Here is a 27,317-nt window from a genome sequence, read left to right on the forward strand (position 1 = left end):
CTGTGGTAGACGATCGTTGCATCATAAGGGACATTTGTGTCGGCACTCCCGGTAGTGCGTCTCCTTGTTCGTCCACTTACATACTGTCTTTGTTGACACCTGCCATGTGTGCAAACAGAGCGGAAAAAACAGAGCGGAAAAAACTAAAACTTCTTCGTTTTGTGGCGGGTTGCAACCATAAAATGACCTAAAACTTCATCGCAATTCATTATTTATTCGGCAAATAACGTTTCCATCAGCGTTTATCGCATAAGCCGTATATTGATCAAGATAAAATCCGATCAGACCGAACGTATTTCATTTGAGTCGATATTCATGAAATTCAATCGAATTTTACTGTTTCCATAAGGCATTTTTCATTCGATATCACCTAATTCGGATAAAAACGTGTGGATGGAAACATAGCTATAGAAAACCAACAGTCCCAACAGTCATGACATGCATGCTGCTCATTCTGTGTAATTGAATCTGTAATTGAAAGGGGCATGTTCAAAATAATAGCAGTGTTGTGTTCAATTAGTGAGGTGATTGATTCTGTGAAGAAACAGGTATCAATTATGGCCCATATTTAAGGAAGGAAGGAAGCAAATGTTGTGCATGCTGGTTATAGTGCATTTCACACTGAAATACTCAGCAAAATGGGTCGTTCCAGACATTGCTCTGAGGAACAGCGGACTTTGATTAAAAAGTTGGTTGGAGAGGGGAAAACATATAAAGAAGTGCAGAAAATTACAGGCTGATCAGCCAACATGATTTCAAATGCCTTGAAATGGCATCCAATGCCTGAATGACGTGGGAAAAAACGGTCAACTACCATTCGAATGGATCGAAGAATAGCCAAAATGGCAAAGGCTCAACCAATGATCAGCTCCAGGTATATATATTGGGTATAGGTGCCGCAGACAGTTTGTCCGACGACCCCCATGCACTGAATTCAAGCTACAGTACACTGTGAAGACAGTAAAGCATGGTGGTGCAAAAATCATGTTATGGGGATGTTTCTCATACTGTGGTGTTGGGCCTATTTATCGCATACCAGGGATCATGGATCAGTTTCAATACATCAAAATACTTGAAGAGGTCATGTTGCCTTATGCTGAAGAGGAAATGCCTTTGAAATGGGTCTTTCAACAAGACAATGACCCAAAACACACCAGTAAGCGAGCAAAGATTGATGTTATGGAGTGGCCAACCCAATCCCCAGACTTCAATCCCATAGAAAACTTGTGGGGTGACATCAAAAATGCTGTTTCTATGGCAAAACCCAGTAATGCAGAGGAATTGTGGAATGTAGTTCAATGGTCCTGGGCTGGAATACCTGTTCACAGGTGCCAGAAGTTGGTCGACTCCATGCAACACAGATGTGAAGCTGTTCTCTAAATAATGGTTATGCAACTAAATATTAGTTTACTGATTCAAAGTAAAGCAAACCCTTGAGACATTTGTCAGTTTATACAGTAAATGTTTGAGTTTGAGAGAAATGCAAATACTGCTATTTTTTGAACAGCCTAATATTCCTTTTTCTTCACTTTCTGTAAAGGTATAACACAAACTTGATCAATTTTGGTCATGTTTTGATTTGGAATTGAATGTGCAGTGTTCCCAATGCATTGATATTATGGAATTAAAAGCTATTCTACGGATTTTGAGAATTATTCACTTTTTTAAATCACACTGCTATTATTCTGAACACAACTGTATGCGTGTGTTATAGGAGCAGAATAAATATGGCTGTGTAATATGAACAATGTATGAACATGTACAGCTATGTGCAATGTAGTAGCAGTGACATTATACAAGTAGTCTATATGAACCATATAGACAGATATGTACAGTATGTACAGCTATGTGCAGTGTGGTAACATTATAAGAGTAGTAAGAATTAGTGTATGTGCAGAATGAATAGTATGAAGAGCAGTAGAATATGGCTATGCATAGGTGTAATTTAATGCAGATGAGTTGGCAGCTTATTTGGTTAGCTAGAAAGTTGTTCCAGAAAAAGATTGCTATGAAATTAGCACAAAAAAAGCTAATCCAAAGGGATTCGTTTCTGTGTTTACTTTTGACCACACTCAGAGACAAACGATTGAAATGATTTATGTAAAATTGAAGTTAATTTGATCTCGTAGCTTGCCATATTATACTTGTCTTGCCAGAGTCCCCCTTTGCTGAACCTCTAACAGGGAAATTTAGCATGACCCACAGTCAGAAAGTCCATCAGAATTAAACCCAGGTTGGAAAAAAGATGAATTTTTCCTTAATTTTCCCTTTGAGGAAACCTGTATGGAAGAAACTCCAACAGCATGATGCCCTTCAAAGTTGTATCACCGTGTTGGGGTCATAAAACCTTTTTAAGTCAACTAAGATGAGCACTGGTGTCTATTGTAGCAGCAAAGAGACCTCCTAACCTCCATTACACTTCTAAAAGTGATAGAAACAAACTATTCCACTTAAGTTCCCTCTTTGGCTTCTCCCCTCTTGCTCCCTCAGCTGTTCAAGGTGTGAAAATGTTAAGAGGGGTAACAAAGTTCTGCCCCTAAGGATCAAACTCACACATGCCAACAGATGCATGTCAGACACGTATAATGAATGTATGAATGCACAGACATAGACAGAAGAAGGCAGGATTATATTGTATACACGTTTAAAGCAGCCATATTATGCTCATTTTCAGGTTCATAATTGTATTTTAAGGTTGTACCAGAATAGGTTTACATGGTTTAATTTTCAAAAAATACCATATTTTTGTTGTACTGCACCGCTCTCTCTCACTGCTGCAGATCCTCTTTTCACCTGGTCTCTGTTTTAGCTACAGAGTGAGACCTCTTTTCTTCTTCTTCTTCTGTACTATCTTTGATTGCACTGCACATGCCCAGTAGCTCAGATGTAGATCATGTCAGCTAGCTAGCTTCATAGACAGTAAAAGAAAGGCTGTTTCTACAACTTTGGTCAGTTACAAGGCAGGATTAGCTGGGAGACTTCTAAATGAGGGCACACATGTAAGTAGTTCTTTTGTAGATTATGGTGAACTTGTGTGTGTTGTAGCAGTGCTTTGCTATTGAGAACGAGGTAACATGCTAGCGTTAGCATGCTAGCGTTAGCCATAGCGTTAGCATGCTAACGCTACGAGCTAATGGTTGCGGTTAGCCTGCTCGTTTCGGCTTGTGACGTCACAAGCCGTGCCGATTAGGATTAGGATTAGAAAGATAGAAAGTTCTGTTTAATAAAAACTCATCCTGTAAATGAATGCTTTTTTAAATGAATAAATAATTCTGCTTCAGTCAGTCTGTGTGTCTGTCTGTGTGTGTCTCTGTCTGCAACCCAGTCTCACCCAAAAGCGTACAAATAACACAGGTTTAAACTTTGAAAATACGTGGAATGTGTACGCCAAAGTCACATTCTGCGTGCAGTATATACGCGGAGCGCTCCAATAATACTAAGGGAGACCGGTGCGTGTTATATGAACACGGCTCTTGCGACCTTGCTCACACGTCTGTCTGTCTGTCTGCCTGTCTGTGTATGTCTCTGTCTGTCCGTTTGTGTGTCTCTGTCTGTCTGTCTGTCTGTGTGTCTCTGTCTGTCTGTCTGTCTGTCTGTCTGTCTGTCTGTCTGTCTGTCTGTCTGTGTGTGTGTGTGTGTGTGTGTGTGTCTGTGTCTGTCTGTCTGTCTGTCTGTCTGTCTGTCTCACGATGATCAGCAGCTGGAGGTCTGAATTAAGTCAAACCAAGGAAAGTCACCGACTTGGAAAAACTCTCTCTGGGTAAGTCGAGGATTATCAGGAGATTATAAAAGTGAGTTATGAGTGTACAGCAGTAGAAATCACTTAGCTTTGAGAACTATATGTAGCTTGAAAGACCTTAAACCAGAGAAGAAGCCCATTTGGGGAGATGAAAAGCCCTCATAGATCTAGGCATGGACATACTTTCCAGTAATCCAAAAGCAATGCAACTAGTAGTGTGATTAATACTTTCAGCCGTGAGTCATTTATTAAAGTAAGGCATTACTTTAAAAATAAAAGTAACTAGTAAAGTAATTACCCCAACACTGGTTACAGCACGACACAACATCCGCTATTTATATATCTGCACCAAACAGTGATGTCATCGGGTCCTGGACTTTGCTGCAGCAAGGTTAAATACAAAACAACAAATGTTAACCCCAATTTCTTATTTAAAGTCAAGGAACATATTAAGTAAAAAACTAACAAAACTGTAATACTGTATGGTGAACTTTTAGAAGAGTGTATTTTGTTTTGTCTCTTATTGTCATTTTATAATATTGTTTAATCATCCCTCTCTACATATTTTGTTAACACTATTTTTAGGATATTTTTTTAGGGTAATTCTTTTGAGTACGTGTCTGAAATGTTGCATATTTCCATGTATTGTTTTATGGGGAAAAAAACATCGCTGCAGCAAGGTGAAATGTTGGTGCAACTGTATGATATAGTTTTAATTTACATGAACAGTTTTTCTACAATAACTTGTCTGTCATTCAAGACTTTATCCAATTTTATGTGTATCATACAGTAGCCACATACAGTGACACTCATAAGTTTATGAGCCCATGCTAAAGTTGACTAAAAAGAGGAATAAAAAAAACATCTTTTAGAAATTGATCTTAATGCCTTAATTTAAAAAAATTAGGAACAATCCAACCTTTAAGGACACAAATTTTCTTTGTGAATGAATAATGTATCGTAAATAAATAAATGTTCTTCCTTAAAATACAGAGGGCATAAGTCAGTACACCCCTATGTTAAATTCCCATAGAGGCAGGCAGATTTTTATTTTTAAAGGCCAGTTATTTCATGGATCCAGGATACTATGCATCCTGATGAGGTTCCCTTGGCCTTTGGAATTAAAATAGCCCCACATCATCACATACCCTTCACCATACCTAGAGATTGGCATGGGGTACTTTCCAAAAGATGATTTTTTTATTCCTCATTTTAGTCAACTTTAGCATGGGTTCATAAACTTATGAGCGCCACTGTATGTATGCATTGTAGCCTGTCGGTTCATCAGGGCTCTGATGGGGAAGAGATCTGTCCGTCAGTTTTCTGTCACAGTGTACAGCTAAAGCTCAACAGTGTACAGCTAAATGACAGCCTATAATAAATAACGGTAAATAAAAACCAACGTCCTGTCAGTTCCGTATTTTTAACCGTGTGGGCTCGGTGAAGGTAACTCTGTCTTCTGTCAATGAGACATAATATTTATCCAGACAAGTGGCAGAATTAGTTTTTATGTATTGATATAGACAGACTTTGGTGGGCAGGTTTAGTGCCCCTAACTGATATCTGTGTGAAATGTGGTAAATATCAAATTAAAGGTCAATATGTTATGGACACTTACTGTATATGACACAATTTCTGTCAGATATAACTGGTTTATAATGAAGTATGGTTAGATACACCAATGTCGTGTACTACATTTTATGCAAATTGGCCAGTTTACACGTACTTTGGATATGAAAGATACCGCCTTTGAAATGGCATGCAAATTTGAACATTAATAATGGTGCATGCATGTGATCAACTGAGACGATATTGATTCAGCAATCTTAGACAACTTTATAATAAACTCACAAGCATTCAGACTGATAAACTCCCCCTCAGGATTTCCTCGTTGTTCAATAATACAAACAAAGAAATTGCTGACCTCAGGGAAGATGTTCGTCGGCTTTCCGAGGACTTAAAAACCAAAGATGCTTTGTTAACCGCCTGCTTGGACGTGGCTCATAATCAGTCGCTCCGGATCTCATCTCTCTCGGCGGCCTTCCAGGATACCGCGCCATGGGACCCAGCTGCCTGCCCACGCCCATCGTCCTGCTCGACACCGGTTATCAAGCCACCCTGGACTGAGGTGGTTTGCGGCCGAAAGAGAGCCTCGGGTAGGGCTCCATCGCCTCCTGCCCTCAGCCTCTCCAACCGCTTCAATGCTTTGTCGGAGTCGGAGCCGGTGGTGGCCAGTGCGGCTCACCGGGCTCGCCCCGCTTCAAAGCAGACTGACCAGCCGTCGTCACGGAAGACGATTGCTACCGCGCGGCGAAAGCTTCTGAGGGATGCGGTAGTCAGACGGTCCGGTGGCCTACACTGCCTGGATCGGCCAAATGACAACGTTCCTCAAAAACAATCTCCACAACCGAACGGTAAGCATTCTTCCTCTTCTTTTCGCTGCCCATCTGAAACCGACACTGACTGTTTTGCTCCCGTCACCGGCTACCCACACCCCCCCACTCCTCGTCCGCTCTTCCCCCTAACCACAGTAATTATTGGGGACTCCATCACTAGAGACCTACGGTTTCATAATGCTGTCACACACTGTTTTCCCGGAGCCAAAGTTGCAGACATCCTGGCTAAAGTTATGGACCTGATACCCTCATTTCCGACCTCTATCAAACGCATCGTGGTCCATTGTGGACATAACGACATGTCCACTCGGATTCAGGAGTGTGAGCGCACAAGGCGAGACTTTACCACTCTCATTGAGGCTTTAAAAAGCACTGGGAAGTCGGTTTTTATTTCGGGCCCACTTCCATCTCTAGGTCGCGGATCAGGCCTCTTTAGCAGACTACTCTCCCTTAACACCTGGCTCCAGCTCACATGCAGTATTCACAGGATAGGTTTTATTGACAACTTCAATCTGTTTTGGGAACGTGGCTCCCTGTTCAGCAGGGATGGGATTCATCCCAATACACGCGGAAGCCAGATGCTACGTGGAAATTTGCACCACGCCCTGCATACCCAGACCTCTGATTGACTGTTTACATCCCGTAAACACTCCCACAAGCACACTGACCAGACACACTCTCCCAAAGTCAATAATCAGAGATACAGCGCTACACGCCCCTCTGTGCTCCCTTCAGAGCAATCACCCATTCATAATCCCATAACCACCGTGTCTGTCCCCCGACTGAGACCGTTTAAACCAAACGCTAACAAAAGAGGTGCTATACTAAACAACCTAATTGGAATTAAAACAACCACTGCAACGATAGAACAGAATAGGAAAATCAAATGTGGACTATTAAATATTAGATCTCTGTCATCGAAAGCATTATTGTTAAACGAATTGATATCAGATAACCACATTGACTTATTCTGCCTCACCGAAACCTGGCTGGGCCATGACGAATATGTTAGTTTAAACGAAGCCACTCCTCCCAGTCATAATAATACCCAAATTCCACGAGGCTCAGGCCGAGGAGGGGGAGTTGCAGCCATATTTGACTCGAGCCTGTTAATTAATCCTAAACCTAAACTAAATTATAACTCGTTTGAAAGCCTTGTTCTTAATCTTCAACACCCAACATGGAAAACAGTACAGCCAATTATATTCGTTGTTGTTTACCGAGCACCAGGTCCATATTCTGAGTTTTTATCTGAATTCTCAGAGTTTTTATCATGCGTAGTCCTTCAATCAGACAAAGTACTTATTGTAGGTGATTTTAATATCCATGTGGACATTGAGAGCAATAGCCTTAGTACTGCTTTCAATTCACTGCTAGATTCTATTGGTTTCAGTCAGAGGGTGCATAAGGCCACGCACTGTTTTAACCACACCCTCGACCTTGTGCTAGAATATGGCATCAAAATTGACGATTTAATAGTATTTCCGCAGAATCCTTTATTATCAGACCATTTTTTAATAACTTTCGAATTCCTACTACCAGACTATACGAAATTAAATAAAAGTTTCTACACTAGATGCTTATCTGACAGTGCTATAGCTAAATTTAAGGAAGCTATTCCAACAGCACTTAACTCAATGTCATGCCTTAATATAACAGAGGACTGTTATGTTAACTCTAGTCCCTCCCAACTTGATAACTTTGTAGACGCTGCTACGGCCTGCCTACGGACTACTTTAGACTCGGTTGCTCCTCTCAAAAAGAAGATGATGAAGGAAAGGAAACTAGCACCTTGGTATAACTCCCAAACTCGCAAATTAAAACAAATCTCACGAAAACTTGAAAGTAAATGGCGTTCCACCAAACTGGAAGAATCTCGTGTGGATTGGCAAGATAGTCTAAAAAATTATAGGAGGGCCCTCAGAAATGCCAGATCAGACTATTACTCAACACTAATAGAAGAAAATAAGAACAACCCAAGGTTTCTTTTCAGCACTGTAGCCAGGCTGACAGATAGTCACAGCTCTATTGAGCCATCTATTCCTATAGCTCTGAGCAGTGATGACTTCATGACCTTTTTTAATGATAAAATTATAACAATTAGAGAAAAAATTCATCACCTTCTGCCCACAGCTTCCAACGACTCACCATTGGGCGCAGGAGGGCTAGAGAGAACGATAAGACCTGATACTTATTTAGACGGCTTTTATCCTTTAGACCTCCAACAATTAATGTTAAGGGTCTCTTCAGCTAAGCCAACTACCTGTCTCTTAGACCCCATTCCAACGAAGCTACTTAAAGAAGCACTACCCGTGGTCAACACCACATTACTAGATACGATCAATATGTCCTTATTAACGGGTCACGTACCGCAGTCTTTTAAAGTAGCTGTGATAAAACCTATTCTGAAAAAACCCACCCTCGACCCTGAGGTCTTAGCCAACTATAGACCTATATCTAACCTCCCGTTTCTCTCCAAAATCCTTGAGAAGGTAGTCGCTAATCAATGTGTGACTTTCTGCATAGAAATAGTCTATTTGAAGACTTTCAGTCAGGATTTAGAATGCATCATAGCACAGAGACGGCACTGGTGAAAATCACTAACGACCTTCTAACTGCTGCTGACAAAGGACTTGTCTCCGTACTTGTCTTATTAGATCTTAGTGCTGCATTCGACACTATTGACCATACCATCCTCTTACAGAGACTGGAACATTTAGTTGGCATTAAAGGAATCGCACTAAGCTGGTTTAAGTCCTATTTTTCTGAGCGATCCCAATTTGTTAATATTAACGATAAACCATCCAAATACGCTAAAGTTAGCCATGGCGTTCCTCAAGGCTCAGTGCTTGGACCAATTCTATTCTCTTTATATATGCTTCCTCTAGGCAATATTATTAGGAAACACTCAATTAACTTTCACTGTTACGCAGACGACACCCAATTATATCTGTCAATCAAGCCAGACGAAAGCGGTCAGTTAGCTAAACTTCAAGCGTGCATTAAAGATATAAAATCCTGGATGACCCACAATTTTCTGATGTTGAACTCAAACAAAACGGAAGTTATTGTGCTGGGACCCAAGCACCACCGAACTTCATTATCTAAATATATAGCTACCCTAGATGGTATTGCCCTGGCCTCCAGCACTACTGTCAGAAATCTAGGAGTCATTTTTGACCAGGATCTATCCTTTAACGCCCACTTAAAACAAACCTCAAGAACAGCCTTTTTCCATCTTCGTAACATTGCCAAAATCAGGAACATCCTGTCTCAAAACGATGCTGAAAAACTAGTCCATGCATTCGTAACTTCCCGGCTGGACTACTGTAATTCTTTACTATCAGGCTGCTCAAATAAGTCCCTCAAGACCCTCCAGCTGATCCAGAATGCTGCAGCACGTGTTCTGACAAGAACTAACAAAAGAGATCACATTTCTCCTGTATTAGCTTCTCTGCATTGGCTTCCTGTAAAATCCAGGATTGAATTTAAAATCCTTCTCCTGACCTACAAAGCACTAAATGGTCAAGCACCATCATACATAGAAGAGCTTTTAGTACCTTATTGTCCCACTAGAGCACTGCGCTCCCAGAACTCAGAGCTACTTGTGGTTCCTAGAGTCTCTAAAAGTAGAGTGGGAGGCAGAGCCTTCAGCTATCAGGCTCCTCTCCTGTGGAACCAGCTCCCAACTTGGGTTCGGGGGGCTGACACCATCGCCACATTTAAGAATAAACTGAAAACCATCATCTTTGATAAAGCTTATAGTTAGGGAGTGAGGAGTTGCAGCATAGTAGAGTAGAGTAGAGGGAGGCAGGAAGTACAAGCCCGTTCCGGCAGGGGAGAGTACGAGCCCGGTCCAGGGCCCATCTCTTTAGCCTGCCTCTCTTAGTTATACTATTATAACTCTAGACTGCTGTGGGAAGCTCCTTCCAAGGACACAATGAGCCGCTCCCTCTTCTCTCTTTTCACTTGTCTCCTTTTGTGTGCATCTTAGTCCCAGAAATGCCTGTTACTAACCTAGCTCTGGGGAGTTTTCTCCCCGGAGTCCCTTTGCTTCTTCTTCACCCAGAACATCGCCTTGGAATTGGGTGGCACCTACACCGGGGTCCTGGGTGCAGCTGACGCTATGGACTTACTACACCCTGCTACGCTCTGCGTTTCCCCGCAGTGTCCGACTGCGTCCTGCCGCGTCCAACCGCGTCCACCCAGGCTGCTGTGCCACACTACACCCCGTAACGCCCTGCTGTGCCCTACTATGACATGAACTACTATGACTACCATTGTGATCACTGCTTCACTATCTTTATTATGACTATTATTGCCACCATTCACCACTCCCCCAACTGGTGCCGTCAGACACCGCCTACCAAGAGTCTGGGTCTGTCCGAGGTTTCTTCCTAACAAAAAAAGGGAGTTTTTCCTTGCCACTGTCACAATAGCTACTGCTAATGCTTGCTCTTGAGGCAACCACTGTAATAGTTGGGGCTTCGTAAAGTACAAAGTTTGGTCTAGACCTACTCTATCTGTAAAGTGTCTCGAGATATCTCTTGTTATGATTTGATACTATAAATAAAATTGAATTGAATTGAATTAAAACATCTGTGAGGTCACATCTACTGTAAACTAGTAGCATGCATCAAGCCTAACGCACACGCTGCATGAAGGAATCCAACCAACACTCAAGTCATTAATCCTTTTGCGCGCACGCACACACACACACACACACACACACGTCTTGGTTAGGTAGATTTTCAAAGGGGATTTCTACTTAATAAAAAAATCCAATTCTGGCTCCACAGGAGCCGTATCCCACAGAGAGAGTGAGGGTTTGAAGAAGAGAGAGGGAGAGAGAAAAGACAGCAGGAGAAATAATTAGACAGTGATGGAGACACAGAGATCACAGTGTACCGAACAGCGAGGACTCCTTTTTTTAGGACAGCTGCCACTGAAGACATTTCTGGAAAGAAAAAAAACCCCACTGATTCTGAAAAGCTCTACCAAAAAAAAAAAAAAAAAAAAAAAGCCTGTAAGATGTACTGGTTCACTATTCAAAACCATGTTGAATTACTGTAATTATAAAATAACTAAGAATCAGCTAACATATTGGATTTTATGTTGAGGGTCTTGCTGAAATATCAGTCCTGGATCATTTTTCCATTGATGACCATTGTTCTTTGACATTTTACCAAACCGTTTAGGCTGTCATAGTAACCTTTTCTTTATCACTTGTAAAATAACTTTGCTAATGTCTAACTAACTAACTAATGCTCAAATCTGAAAAACTGCCTGCCCTAGTGATCAGTACACTTGCCATTTTGAACAGAACACTGGGACTTGTAATATTAGGACGTAGTTAGCCTTACCACCAGAAACCACGGTGTCAACCAGAACTAAATTCTTAAGGATTATTGCTTAAGGACAAGAGGTTTAGTGTGCAACTAATGGCACCCAGAATGGAAGTGCTGAATGCCAGATCCTGCCAGAAAGTATTTGGAATGCAACATAATAAAAAAAAAAAAATATAATTTATATGTTCTTTCAACGTGACATCATGACTTCGCGTAAACATACTTTCTAAAGCCAAGTGGCATGTTATCTGTATGCATTTTTAACTATACGCGTGTATGTCTATGCCATATACAGCAGACAGGTTGTAGACTGATCTCAATTAATGGCGTATGTATCACACGCCAATTTGTATGCCATTTTGGCGTGTTATCAAGTGACCCCCGGTCTCCTGGGTGAAAGTCCTGTGTTTGACCCATCCACCACCCCAACCAACCTCCCTATGCAAATTTTTGGGCTTTCATACTATTCGTTACGGCGTATAGTGACACGCAAGGTAATGTAAGTCAATGAAGGGTTAAACAGCGTTGATAAACACGCTAAAAAGCGATTATGCGTCTTGATAACACGCCAAAGTGGCATATGAATTAGCGTATCATACATACGCCACTTATTGAGATCAGTCTGGTTCTTTGGACCAAAAGCAATCTGTCCACCCACATTCACCAATATCTGTTTATAAATAAACCTTTTGACACATCTGTCTAGGTTAAAAACATTCCACGATCATTGCAGATGTGACTATACCATATTCATACATGTTATATTTCATCCTGTTGTTGTGAAATCATTTGCTGCCTAAGGCTTAAATATATGTTAAATAATTCAATAACTAATCAGACAAACTAACTTGAAAGAGGCAGCTTGAGAGTATCCCCTCATGATTTTATATAGATTAGTGTTGTAAATTAATGAGTATTTACTACCTCTAGGCATCAAATTGTGATTAATCTGCTGCAGCTACACCTCTCTGTGTAGCGAGTATCAGCACACGTTTCAATCAAAGCGAAGGAAACTGTCTTTTGTCACAGGTCAGAGTCCGATACAGAGCAGCAGCACTGGGACTGGCAGCTTTCTAAGACGTGTCTCTGAAGCCGCATGAGCCAAGAGCTGAAGGATTTTGCGCAAGCCAATGTGAAAGAACAACTCCACTAAAAATGGATGTATCTTTTGAGTATCAAATACTGCTGAAGCTTGAACAGTGGCTCTGAAAGGTGTGGCAGGCAGGCAGGCAGGCAGGCAGGCAGGCAGGCAGACACACACACACACACACACACACACACACACACACACACACACACACACAAAACGTGACATGGGGCAACAATAAGAATGGTTCCATTTCCCTGCTAATATCTCCCTTACCTGTGCAGGGATTTCAACCACTGACCTTCTGTTCTTCGACCCACTTCTACAAACTTGACTTTGACTCGGTGCTGCTATGTCTGCCCATGTAAACACAGTAAAACAGTTGTCGAGGTTTCTGTCTCACCTTCATCAAACACCTTCCTCACCCTCTTCACCTCATCTTGCTCTACTTTTCCTCCAGTCTCTCCATCAGTCCCTCGTCTCCATCAAGGTTGCACACGAAAACTGCTTACAATATTCATGAGGCCGCCAGGCGACAAATTGAGGCGAAAGCGAGGGAAAAAGAAAGAACAGTCCATTCTTTATCGTGCTTTCATCGCATATTGATCATACTTTCACCTGTATTTATTTTCTCAACCCCCCTCAACGCTCGCTGTCCCTCTACTCTCTCCCTCTCTCTTTTTCTTTCAACAGTCTGTTTGTATAAAGGCACTTAGAGAGGTTTGTGTGTGTGTGTGTGTGTGTGTGTGTGTGTGTGTGTGTGTGTGTGTGTGTGTGTGTGTGTGTATGCATGTGTGTGTAAGTTTGCACATTATGACACTGATAGAAACACCCTGTACTATATGTGGTTCAATGGGTTTTGGCTTGTGTGTGTGTGTGTGTGTGTGTGTGTGTGTGTGTGTTGTGAGTGAATGGAGAGAGTGATAAAGACAGAAACGGTGTGTTAGTGTGTTGACAGTGATTAAGAGGATACTCCGATACTCCCATAAGGTAATATTCTTATCGGCTGGTGTGTGTGTGTGTGTGTGTGTGTGTGTGTGTGTGTGTGTGTGTGTGTATATGTGTGTGTGTGTGTGTGTGTGTGTGTGTGTGTGTGTGTGTGTGTGTGTGTGTGTGTGTGTGTGAACTTCCTTACTTCCTACTTCCTTTCCTAATTCAGCCCTTTCTCACTTCTTCCTGGTTCCTTCTTCTCCCAATCCACCTCCCTTCTCCCCCATCTCTTCCCCTCCTTCATTATTTCCCTTTTTTTCCCCATATTTCTTGCTAATTGCCCCTTTGCGTCCCTTCCCAACTCCCTTCTCTCTTTCCTTTTTCTACTTTATTGCACCTGTCTCTGAATTTCTTGTTCTCCTCACCGTTTTCTCCTTCCATTCTTCTAACTGTCCTCCTCTCATCCTTCACTTTACCTTAGATCTATTCTTTTCTTCCCTACTTTGCTCTACCTTCTTCCCACCCTGCCTTTTTCTTGATCTCTCCATCCGTCACTCATACATTCTCCTGCATTTTCCCTTATTTCATTATTTCAATTCAAGAGACTTTCATTGCTTCCCTAGTTTTCCACTCCATTGTATTCCTCTCATCCATCCTCTATTGTTTTTCTTCCCAACTTATTGTTTACAGTTTATTTCCCCTTAATCCATCTTTGACCTTTTTACTTTGCACCAATATTTCAGGTTTTATTGCGTAGAAAATGTTTTTATCCCCCTTAACTGGGCAAGTAAAAATAAATGAATAAATGGCTGTGTATTATCGGTATAATTATTGCAGAGAAGTTGACACTTTGGAGCCACTATGCAGCATTATTCTGCTGTGGATTACATGTCTGAGGATGGCTAACAACTGCAAACACAACCGGAGTCTCTCTTACGGATGGAAATCAGAAATATAAAGACCTTTGGTGCAGTCATTTGATCCTGCGCCCCTCCCCCCACCCCCCGTTATCTCTCTGTGACAGTTTGAAAGGGAATAATGACACGACGCATCGCCTTTCCGAGACACATGGATGAAAAGACTAAACGAGCTGGGAGAGAAAGACAAAGGGGACAGGTAGAGATATAGAGAGCAGTGAAGGAAAGACAGGCAGGTGGAAGGAAAGTGAGATAGAGGCCGACATCTCGCAGGGACAGAGGGAGACAGGCGTAGAGAGATAAATTCGATGGGTTGAAGAAGAAGACAGAGACAGACGGAGAAAAGAGAGACAAGAGGGGAGGAAGAGATGGAAAGCCTGCCTCCTTATCTCACCCTTTCACGCTCGCACCTAATACTACTGTCTGTCTGTCTGTGTGTGTGTGTGTGTGTGTGTTTGTGTTCTTGTTTAACTATATTCGTGGGGTCCAAAAACCAGGAATACAGTATACTTGTGGGGTCCGGACAGCTTTGTGGGGCCAAAATGCTGGACCCCACAAGCTTAAAGGGCTGTTTGAGGGTTAAGACTTGGTTTTGGGATTAGGGTTAGAATTAGGTTATGGTTAGGGTGAGGGTAAGGGTTAAGGTTAGGCATTTAGTTGTGATGGTTAAGGTTAGGGTAAGGGGCTAGGGAATGCATTATGTCAATGACGGGTCCCCACAAAGATAGTGCCACAAACCTGTGTGTGTGTGTGTGTGTGTGTGTGTGTGTGTGTGTGAATTTCTGAAAGTATCTCTTTGTGTGCATGATGGATTTAACTAGGGCTACAACTGACTATTTTCACTAAATCAATCAATTATTTCTTAAATTCACTCAGTCATTTAGTCACGTGTCATCAAGCAAGTGCAATGTCTTCAAACCTTTTTGTTTTGTCCAATCAACAACAAAAATCCAAACACACGTTAACTTCACGAGGTAGCGCTAATGATTTCCCAAATCGAATTCAATTCCGATTCACAAGGTCCCAGTTCCATTACATTTCCGATTTGATTCAATATCAATTATGTTGGGGAAACTTCAGTTACAATAGCATTTTTTCTTGGATATATAAACAAGGGGGTAAGCCAGCCTCTGCAAAGCGTACCTACTATGGAGCCATTTTGATGCTAATAAGGCATCACCCGGCGTTAGCATTCCATTGACTGCCATTCATTTTGGCGTCACTTTGACAGCGAATAACTTTACATCTGAAGCGTTTAAAGACTTTATTTGTCCATTGTTTATTTCTAAAGAAACACGACAATGTATAAAAGGCTCCATTACCTTGTACCTCACATTATGGCCCTGTAGCAGGCGTTTTTGTAAAAATAGGCTAACGATTGTGTCATAACCACGCGACTTTTTGTCGCATAATAGACAAATTATCGTACAGTACAGGAGAAGCTCGCAGGCAGTTTTGACATTAGCTGTTTAAGTTGAATTGCTAATATTAACTAGCATTTTAGTTAGCAATAATTAGCCTGTGCCTATGGAGACGCTGTCAATTGTACAAGCAAGAACAAAAACCTCAAATATGTTTCATAATGCACCAGGTTAATGTTCACATTAAGAATTGACCCCCAAAAAGGGGGATGATTCAGCACATCCATGGTGAAAAAACATGTATTAAAATCGATTTGGGGATTTTATTAATCAATATCACTCCAACAAAGAACGATTTTAATTGAAGGATCGATCATTTTAACCCAGCCCTAGAAAAGCAGAACAGATAAAAACATTTTTGATTTTCTATTACTATTTTAAGTCATTTATTAAGCAAACTGCCAAACATGTTGCTTTCAGAACAGTCTATTCTTTATCGTGCTTTCATCGCATATTGATCATACTTTCACCTGTATTTATTTTCTCAACCCCCCTTCTACTCTCTCCCTCTCTCTTTTTCTTTCAACAGTCTGTTTGTATAAAGGCACCTAGAGAGATTTGTGTGTGTGTGTGTGTGTGTGTGTGTGTGTGTGTGTGTGTGAATGAAAATCACATTATGCACACTATGACACTGATAGAAACACCCTGTACTATAATATATGGTTCAATGTGTTTTGGCTTGTGTGTGTGTGTGTGTGTGTGTGTGTGTGTGTGTGTGTGTGCGTGTGTGTGTGTGTGTGTGAATGAAAATCAAAAATGTTTTTATCTGTCTAATGATCAATTGATTAAGCAAAAAACTGTCCCAGTCTGAAGGTAGTGTTTGCATCTGTCCACTGTGTGCATAAATGTGTCAACTATTTCCATATATGTGCAGTATGTTGCCAATGTGTGTGTGTGTGTGTGTGTGTGTGTGTGTGTGTTTTTGTGTGTGGGTGTGTCTGTGTGTTCACCTGCCTGCCAGGTAGAGTTCACTCATTCACATACACAGAACAAGTGCAGTTTAGCAGACTTGGGTGTGCTGGAAACAGGTGTGTATGTGTGACAGTGTGGGTCATCTGCACAGTGTATGTAGGAATCAGATGTAAAGCATAGAAGGCACTCAGAGTAACATTTTGGTCTTAAATAAACAGTTCAACGTTTTGGGAAAGCTATTTTTTGCTTTCTTACAGAGTGTACCTTTAAATATAAAGCTAGAGCAGGGAGATGGTAAATCCGAGCCAAAGACAGGTATTGATTCAATTTCGGGGAATAACTGTAAAGAGTTACAAAATATTTGTTTAACGTTAGGGCATTTACTATCTAACTGGGGACGTTTTTGGAATTGTGGCAGGATTGCTATGGGGTAAGTGACATTTAACCATGTATCCAACTAATTGAAATAGCTCACCTTACTGTATTGTATTAACATTTAACTTAATTTAATATTTTATGTGGCGTTTTATTTTACGGGGTGCAAGTTCCTTCCCGAGACCATTTTGCAGAGCCACAGTCCGGAGCTTCGCACCGCCCATGACGATTGTGATTGGTTTAAAGAAATGCAAACAACCCAGAGCGTTTTTTTTCTTCTCTTTTTCTACATTTGGTGTAGCCAGACCTTCCTCCGCAGCGCTGTGGAGATAGAGCTGGCAATGCGAGACTCTAGAGGAGTAGACGGAGCCTGGGGTCAAACACTGGAAGAGTTTTTGGATTGAAGGGGGTGGATCGGAGAAACAATCGACAGTCGAGCAATTCGCTGAGCTTCCCTGGCTTTAAATATATGACTGATATAGGTCTGAGAGCATCGTAACTCTACAGTCACATTAGCTACAAGAGACAGAGAAAAAGCGACATGCTGCCATTCATTTTCAATGGGAGTGGCCGCGACGGGCTTGTCGCTGCCACGAGCATGGCGGGGCCAAAATAGACAAGAAGTCTATCTTATGCAAATGCTGAGGGATGCGACAAAGCGACTGTCAAACGGAGTGAAGGCAGCGTGAGGGCAGTGTGACGTATGTACGTTGGTTGCTTGAGTCGAAGAAAATCATTCAAGATGGCGGAAACGCTTCAGGACATCGTATTTCTGTATATACAGTATCTGATATGTTTGGCATTTTATCTCATATATTTTGTTACCCCTATCGAGAAATAAATACTTTTAAATCCCAAAACATCGTTCTTGTGACTTGACAATACCACTGAAGTGACTTGTAAGACGTGCTTGAAGGTAGCCCCAGAGAATTTCTGTTTACTGTTGCCAAGCAACCAGGAGTAGGCTAGGCACGCTCAGGAACGCCCATCAAGTGAGTGCGTGTCGCTGTCTTTTGTAGCTAATGTGACTGTAGGGTTAGACATATTACTGATGGCAAATGATGAACCATAGTGATTTATTACGATGAATGAAAGGAACAATTTACATTACGTTAAGTTAAAGAAGTTATTATAGAAGTTTTATTTGTCAAGTCATATCCCAATTTATTTCATCACACTGCTTTAATATTCACGTTCACTTTCATACCGTAGTCCACATTTAGCAGTGAGCTTTGTCACTTCTATTTTTCTGGCTCACACAAAGAAACATTGGTGAATCTTAAAGTGTGACTAATAAATGAGTTAATTATGCCTCTGATTTTTTACTGAATAAACTCAAGATGTTTTTTTTTGTGGATTTTAATAAAACAACTTGACTAGTTGTGTCTTGTTTTTAGTCCATGCTTATATTTTTACATTTTAAATACATTTCATTTTCACTTCTACTCCTCATTTATTTCTGATTGAACACAGTATTAAAGTTCCGAAACTGCAATAATAAGAAACAAATATGACACAATAAGACTTCTAATCAATGAATCTGATATCATGTAGATAATATATTTATTGTAACTTTCCAACCACTTTCTAAGCTGCTAATAGTATTGCATTAGCAATACACACACTGTTTTAAAGGATGCATTTTTCAGGGGATGGGCAAATAACTCCTCAAGCACCATTAGTCTTTCTTCCTGAATTGTTTTTAAAATACATTTTTAATACTTAAATCATGAATTGATCTTTAATTATAGCTCTTTTTGTCTGTCTGTTGCCTGTAGCCCACATCAGTATAACAACATTGAGCATCATGAATTGTGTTTATGACCCACAGCATTAAGGAATAATGAGAAAAACTGAGGGGGGAGGATGTGGGGTGGCAGCGGGGAAAAGAAACAAAAAACGAAATAAAACAAAGGAGAAAAGAAAAGGGAAAGAAAAGAAGGGAAAAGAAACCAACAGTTAACAGAGAAAGAAAGAAAGAAAACGGGATGAAGAGGAGAAGAAAAATTAAGTGAATGTAGAGAAGAGGAGAGAAACAGAGGAAAATGAAGAACATAGCTGCGGTTGCTGATGTAAATCTCCCCCAGGTTAAAACAAGATGATAATTAAAAATATACCGCAGGGTCACACTGTGACTGGGTGTGTGTGTGTGTGTGTGTGTGTGTGTGTGTGTGTGTGTGTGTGTGTGTGTGTGTGTGAGAGAGAGAGAGAGAGAGAGAGAGAGAGAGAGAGAGAGAGAGAGAGAGAGAGAGAGAGAGAGAGAGAGAGTGTGTGTGTACAGTGTGTGTGCTGTAGGTGTGTGTATGTGTGTTGTGTGTGTGTGTGTGTGGGGGGGGGGTGCCCATTAAAAGGTGTCCCTGCTGCAATCAGTGTACAGAGGCCTTAGGGCCTATTTGTTACTACATCAATCTGGAGTTAATGGAAACACACACTCATACACACATACAAACACATTTCTGCCTACAGCGCTAACATTGTCGGAGAGACCGCCGAACAGCAGGCACACACATGCACGTCTGCACTTGAAAACACACACACACACACACACACACACACACACACACACACACACACACACACAGTTGGCAGGGAAGGAAGCCAGCAGGCCCACAGCAGAACACATACCGTTTAGTACAAGCTAATCCCAGTGAGATCCCTTCACTTTTTTAGTAATTTCTGTCTTATTACTTATCAGACCTTTCTTGTTGTTTTCAAAGAAGCTTATTGATTTTTATTCACATTCCTAGTTGAAATGATCCTTTTACTTTCATGCTGGTGCTCACAGTGCTAAAAGGATGTGTCTGAACCTGATGTAAATTGCCAATCCAAACATCCTTTCCTCTCAATCTGAAAAACACCCGGTGAAGACAAGTCAAAGTGAAAAGACTACATTTGAAAATGTCATGGTTTTGACTATCGGCCAGTTCTCATCAGTAGATAAGGGAGCGCTGTAGCCAGCGAGTCCTGTGCGGGCTCTGTAAATGTTTTAGCACAAAGTAAATTGGATTGAATACATATCTGCTCATAAGTCACTGTTACAGTAATGACTGACTAGAGGAGATGAAAGGACAAAAACTCAGCAGGACAGGGATAAAGCCATCTTTTAACTGACTCACCCAAGACACCGAATCCTCACCAGCTCTAGGCCTGCTGTTCTGTGCATGAACCTGGGAACCAGGGTCCAGTAAAGCATCTCTTTATCAAGCTCCCAAAAACAAAGCTTGGTGAGTGATAAGGTGATTCTGGTATAATGGCCACAGTCGGAATTCCAGGTCTTATGATGCCTACTGGCTCAATGAGACTTTTTTACATACACAATCACTACAAAAGTAGTCTATATCCACGACGTTCCACTTCCGGGATTGCTCCGGAAATTCCGCCAGATGTCCCTCTTTTCGGACGGATGTCCGTTACCTTCCGCTTTCTTTGTGTTGTAATTTTAAACTCCGGTGGATTTTTGAGGACTAAGGTTAACTGCTCCTCAGATCTCTGCAGGGTAAATCCAGACAGCTAGCTAGACTGTCTGTCCAATCTGAGTTTTCTGTTGTGCGACTAAAACAACTTTTGAACGTACACATCTTCCACCAAAACAAGTTCCTTCCCCGAGGCTATTTTGCAGAGGCACCGTGGCTCCGTCCAGCGCTTAGTGCTGCCCAAGACGATTGTGATTGGTTTAAAAAAATGGCAATAAACCAGAGGACGTTTTTATCCCATACCGGAAGACTGTGTGGACTAGCAAGACCCTCCACCACAGTGCTGTGGAGGAAGGACTGGCAATGTGAACCTACTACAAAAGAGATGACTGTGAAGGAAGTCAGCCGACACTAGTCTTGCATTGCCAGACCTATCTCCACAGCACCGGTCAGTGCTGCACTATGGTCTGGCTGCACCACCTATCTGTTCTGGGATAGGGGAAAAACATTCTGGCTTGTTTGTATTTCTTTAAACCAACTGTGGTAACCCCCGATAGCGGAGATAACGAGAGGGGAGGAACATCCGGCACGTGAGAGACACGGACATCAGGCTTTATCCCAGCAATGTACATTCGTTGAGCCAGACTAGCCGACACAGTCACAAGACGCAACTGCTGGGCCTTTATCCATTAGAATGACGTCCATATTGGACAGTTCCACACCTCATGGTTTTCGTCCAATGTCTATGTTCAGTGCCAATGCAGGAAGTAATGTTTATGTTCTCTCACATACTCTCAGTTATAGCCGCCATCTTTCCCGAACCATAACCAATTATTTTAGATGCTCAAACTTATTCAACATAATCAAGTGTTTCAGATGCCTAACTTTAACCATACTTTATGTGCCATAACCATGATCCTTCCCTAACTCAACCAATGTTCTTGTCTAGTGATAGGATTGTTAATGTCCATGCTCTGGGGGCCCAAAAAAGTTAATGCCCCGAAGAATTGTTTTGGTGTTTGTGGGAGGTTAGCAACCTTCATTGGAATTAACGGAGCCCCATCTTGGAGCATGGTACCTATGTTTTCTTAATATAGCCATACTCTTTATATTAATCCATTATAGTTACAAATAAACATGTTTAGTTAAGTGTAGTTAAGTTCTTGATATCTACCTACGCCAAGGAGGTTATGTTTTTGGTTCGGTTTTGATTATGGATTATTATGGATATAAGGATTATGAAAAAACTACTGGCCCGATATTCATGAACTTTGGTGGAAGTGTGTAGCATAGGCCAAGAAAGAACCCATTACATTTTGGAGCGGATCCAAATTTCTTGCTCTCCAACTGCCTTACTAGTTCATATAAGCTCTGAGCTCCGTTGTTCTGATCACTGGGTGTCTGCCACTTGGGATTTCAATGCAGAAAACCTCTTGTTCAGAGTCAATAATGCATTCGACAACGGTCCGGTGCCATAAACGTGTGAAGACATGTGTAGTTAGGATGCAAAGTGCTAGCATCAGTACTGAAGGGACAAAAAAAGAGCTCCACTTACAGGAACATCATGAACAAAAATCACCATCATCAAATCTGTGTAGCATTGGCAAGTTAAAACAGAGGCACCTCTCCAATGCACAGAATTAAGGTGGAATTATATTTTGCGTTAAAGGTTTTTTAACTTTGTAGCACATATGCATCTCTACGGCAGTACTCCAACTAACCGCTTGCATCAAGTAAAATTCCAGCTTTAGTGTTCATTTATGCCTGAATGTCACACTACAGAGGCACTTAAGCTGTCCATCTCTGTTATGACAGGGCAAAAATAGAAGTGTCCGTGGTGATGTTACCATGAACAAACACCACAGAAATGAGCACTTTGCACCAAAGATGGTGACAGCATTTTAAAAACGAGGACCTTCAGGATTACCACTTTAACCTAGGAATAAAGAGATAGAGAAGTGCTGTTGGTCCTTACCAGGCGTGATTTCTATCGTGGTGTCTTGCCTCTGCGGGGGAAAAAGGACCTTGGGAGGCTGAGTGGTCTGCAGAGCTGTGAGAGAGAGGGAAAGAGATACAGGGGCAAGGTTGATTATAAGGAGTGTATGAAAGTTTTAATCTAATGGGCTTTGGTCTGGTAAACATATATCATGACATTATGGGCTCATCATTCCCACATAAAGAAGTCTTAAATCTGAAAAAAAAAAAAAAAATACAAAGGAAAAGGTAAATATTCACTTTATTTCTCAAATTGCACACACACACACACACACACACACACACACACACACACACACACACACACACACACACACACACACACACACCCATTGTAGCCATCCAAATACTAATATGTACGGCTGGCTTAAATAGAACAAAAGGAAGGAATGTCTTAATTCTCGACTAGCAAAGTTAGAACATTGGGTTTACTGTAGCAATTTGTTGTGTCAAGAAGGAGGTCTTTTTTCAATCCAAACAAAACAAATTAAGCCAACAACTTTAGTTTAATGTACCAGCATTTCTGTCAACTGAATAAAAGCACACAAACCAGGTATATTAGTAGACAGATAGAGCTCAGAGAGTTGGAGAGTGACATATAAAAGATTTAAGTTGCAATGTGGCTACAGAGCTAGACAGTACACTATTTTATAAAGAAAAACCCAGGGAGAGTGCTGGCCTTTGCTCCACCAACTGATCACTGCCCTGCACCACAAAGCCAAATATAAAGAGTCTGGAGCACGTTGACACTCGCACCCACGAGACACCACCTCAGCCACCGAGGCAGCTCAGCGCACAGCTTCTCACACCTCATGATTTCTTTTTGTCCCTTTGCTGACTCACGGCCTTTCAACTTTGATGGCCAGCAGTCACTCTCTGCTTCCATTTGAAGCACCTCTCGATTTCACCTCACTGGATTATGAACACCAACGCTCTCTGCTGTCCGACACCTTTTCTCCTCACCACCTCCAAGTTTCTAATAATCCTCTGATGTGTTTCAGCACTGCCATCCTACTCTGAAGGCTGTGTTACAGCACATGCAATGTGTTCTGTTCCCAGGATTGAGAAGTTGATATCTGGTGTCTACCAATTCCTAATGATCATCTGACGATCGCATTCTATACTGATGGTTTAACAAGAAACATACGCGGTAGTGAAGATGACTGGTATTCTGGGAACATACAGTACAGCGTCTGTACATTCAAGGTGAATATAAAATTGGCTTTGACGGAAAATAGCACAGAAAAAGAACTATCCCCACTTTACTAGTGCAAGCATTTTGGCTCTAGCGATGGCAATGTCAGAGGTTTGGTCAACAACTTTGGTCCAGGTTGAAATATCTGAACATCTACATGATGGACTGCCAAGACATTTGTACAGACATTTATGGTCCCATGCAACCCGTTCATACTCCCAACTTGTCAAATACTGACGCTGTAAGATTATGTAGTATTAAAGGTGCTGTAGGTAGGATTGGGAAGATCCAGGACTTAGCAAAACAATTTGAACATCAACAACTTCTCAGTCCCTCCCCCCTTTCTGCTAAAGCCCAAAACGTTCTCCTAAGCCCCTCCCCCCACAAGGGAGAATGAATGCATGTGTATGAGCAGTGATTGACACACAGTTAGACACCCCCCCCCTGACCATGATTGGTGCATCTGAACAGGGGGCTGTGGATTTTTGCAAATCTCACTACAGGCTGTAGGTTGTGCCAGAGGAGCCGGATTTGTTTTAAATTACCTGCTTCATGTAGTTCTACTCGAACATAGGGTCAGTTTCAGCAAATATGACAGAAAGTTAGTTTTATAAGGCTTACCTACTGCACCTTTAAGAGTGACAGTAGCGAGTAGTATGAAAGACCTAAAATCCACGTAAGGAGGTAGGTTGGGATGGGTCAAACAACACAGAACTTACACCCAGGAGACTGGGGTTTTTGTCCTGTTCATGCGCCACTTGTCACTGAAACGTACATTTTGAAACCCCACCCACGATCTTTTCCTAAACCTAACTGTCCCGTTCTCGTGCCACATGTCAGTTAAACGTACGTCCAGAACCAGAGCGTCAAAAAGTGACGGCAAAAGTCCCGACCAATCGCTTCTGAATAAGATGCCAGAGGGCTTGACACTAAGGGAGACTTTTTGTGTCAGTAACAAACGCCAAAGGCACCTGACCAAGCGTTGCTTTTTGACGCGCTGGGAGTAAGAATGTGTTGGCCCCTGGAGATGAATCCTAATGACCTCAGTGATCCTCTGACTTTTTCCTCTTTCCACCATGATGTTGACATTTGTAGTTTTCAAATGACTTGACAACTATTGGATGGTTTGCCAAGCAATGCAGTACAATTCATGTTCCCCTTGAGATGAATTGTAACAAATTTAGATTTTTTCATCTAGCTCCATCATTCGGTCAAAATCTTAATTTGTCAGATACTCTGGCTTTTGACCAAATACCTGCAAAACCGCCTGAGGTCCGCTGCAGACTATGCACACCTAGCCCACCTAGTTTCCCATGTTGGTCTAAATGCTCTTTCTGTAACTTTTTCAAAGTGACATTAACATTCCCCGGAGATACCGTTTTTCTTTTCCACCTTGTACCCCAATAACCCTGTCAATACCACTATCATTCCATCCCTCTCTCTGTATCTCTGATAAGACTGATAGTTTAATTTGCATTCTGAAGGGACTGCTGCACCCTTTTGAGATTAATGAGACAACCCTTCACCTAGACCTACTCCTCCAGTTATTTTCTCTATCCCCACCCTATCCCTTTCCTTTCTTCTTTGCTTCGTCATTATTTCCCTTACCATTCTCATCTAAGGTAGGCCTTTAGTTGTTGCTGCCTTTCAGAGCAAGAGTAAACACTCATACTGTATAACTAGTAAAAAGAATACAGTAGATGTGGAAATTTGTCTGTGTTACTTTTAAATCAGTCCAAGCTTATTGTGTTGGAAAATTGGGTTTTAAGATTTGATTGCATGGCAGAACACACTGCATGGCTTTTTAAGGCTTTAGGTTATAAGTAATTTTGTTGGGTGTACACTTGGGCTCCTCGATTATGGAAAAATTGAACTGTGAAATTTCCCTTAATACTTTTCCTGTTTGAACTTTTTGAATTCTCCTTAAAATAAATATTATCAAAATATCTTCAAATGTTGGCTGAGTAAGTTTAGCCTTCGGTAGGGGGGAAGTGCACGTGTCAGACAAAATAAGACTTTACTTGCAAAAAGTAATGTGCAAAACAATAATTTTTCTGGATTACATTGTTTCCACGATCACAATTCGATTAATTGCACAGCCTTAGTATTTTTGCCTGCCTGGTATTTTGTGAACTTGGCTGCGTCAAAGTGAGACGGAGGCACAGTAGGAGCTATGTCAGTAGTGATTAAGTAGTGGTGCAGTGCGTCTCTCCTAAATACGTCCGTGTCTTTATCAAGTGACACGCCTAACAGATCCTACTGAAAAGTCTGCACTACTGTTTTGTGTTTGTGTTAGGTCTTTTGATAAAAAGAAAGTCTCTCCAGGAGAAAAGAAAGTTCTACTAATACCATTAGCACTGTAAACAGCATTATTGTGTACCATTTGGACCTTACTGGACACTTTCTCCAACTGGTTTGTAGGTACAAACATACTGAAAACTGAGCAAAAATCTGTCACAACACAAGATATAACAACACTAGAGCTGTCAGTCTTCTTCTAGAATACCATTCGCATTTTATTTGTTATTTTTTTTTAAATATTTGAATAATATTAGAATATTCATGTTCAAATGCAGCCTGTTATTAATATGTACTACACTACTCAGGCTTATGAATTGTCAATGCCACTATAAGCATGTGGTTGTTGTTGCACGTTCTGTCCACTAGAGGGACTTCCAACATTAGCCTGTCCTTGAAGGGGATCTACGTCATGGCGCATTGCATTTCTCTCTGTTCACATTCATTTTCCACCGCAAGCACACAGCGACAAAGCCAAATCAACAGAGAAAATCATAAAAAAAAAAAAAAAAAAAAAAAAAAGTCCCTAAAAGTCATAAAACATTATCTAACAAGTGTATTGAAGCTCTCTGTTGTAAAGGCTAACGGTGCTCGGTTAGCATAATGACATAATGTTAGTAAGCACAGCCAAATCAATTTGTCATAAACTAAGTAACAACAGCGTTAGCCACGATGATAACGGCATTGATAACTAAGCTAAACGGTGCTGTCACTACTATTTTAGAAGGTAATATATGAAGTCGAAGCTAACTGACAGCTGTAGGGCAGCTAACATTAACCTTAGCTGTCTCCATGAAGCTCCCAGCTAAGCTCCTATAACTCGCGATGCAGTTAGGAAACCAGAACGAGCTAACTATTGATAACATAAGCATTTTGGCTCGGTGGAAGTCGATTTTAAAGTCATGTTAAAACTATTTCCCATCCTTCTTCCGATTGCAAGCCGCAGCCTGTCACTCCCCCCTTTACTAATGTTACTTGGTACGTAACGTTAGCTCACAATGCCGTGCGTTTCTCACTCCCGTAACTTATTGTTCATCAGACGTGACATGAGAAGAGGGAGATTAGCTAACGTTAGCCAACCTATTTATATATATATTAAAAAAAAATCATCACATTTGAATTATGTTCGAGTTTCGGAATTCGTTCCAATAGCCCTAACCAACACCATGTGCCATTAATTCACACGTGCCAGCTCTCTCTAAAGGAGAAGAGAAATTGAGGGTCTGTGTTAAACTGAATCTGAATATCAAAAGGTGTGTCCTGAATAGATGATAATGATGGGGCTGCTGTT

General features: G+C 41.4%; 1 protein-coding gene across 5 annotated transcripts in view; it reads right to left on the reverse strand.

Annotated features, from left to right (window-relative positions):
* The window catches only part of il1rapl2 (interleukin 1 receptor accessory protein-like 2), a 574,476-nt gene that overhangs the window by 74,767 nt on the left and 472,392 nt on the right, over window positions 1–27,317 (reverse strand). For all 5 annotated transcript variants that reach the window (XM_031280024.2, XM_031280023.2, XM_031280026.2 and 2 more), the window contains one exon: window positions 22,514–22,588. In XM_031280024.2, the coding sequence (XP_031135884.1) occupies window positions 22,514–22,588 (75 nt within the window). The remainder of the gene's footprint in view (window positions 1–22,513; window positions 22,589–27,317) is intronic.

This window comes from Sander lucioperca, chromosome 1 (genome assembly GCF_008315115.2).
Source record: "Sander lucioperca isolate FBNREF2018 chromosome 1, SLUC_FBN_1.2, whole genome shotgun sequence".
NCBI classification, from domain to species: Eukaryota; Metazoa; Chordata; class Actinopteri; order Perciformes; family Percidae; genus Sander; species Sander lucioperca.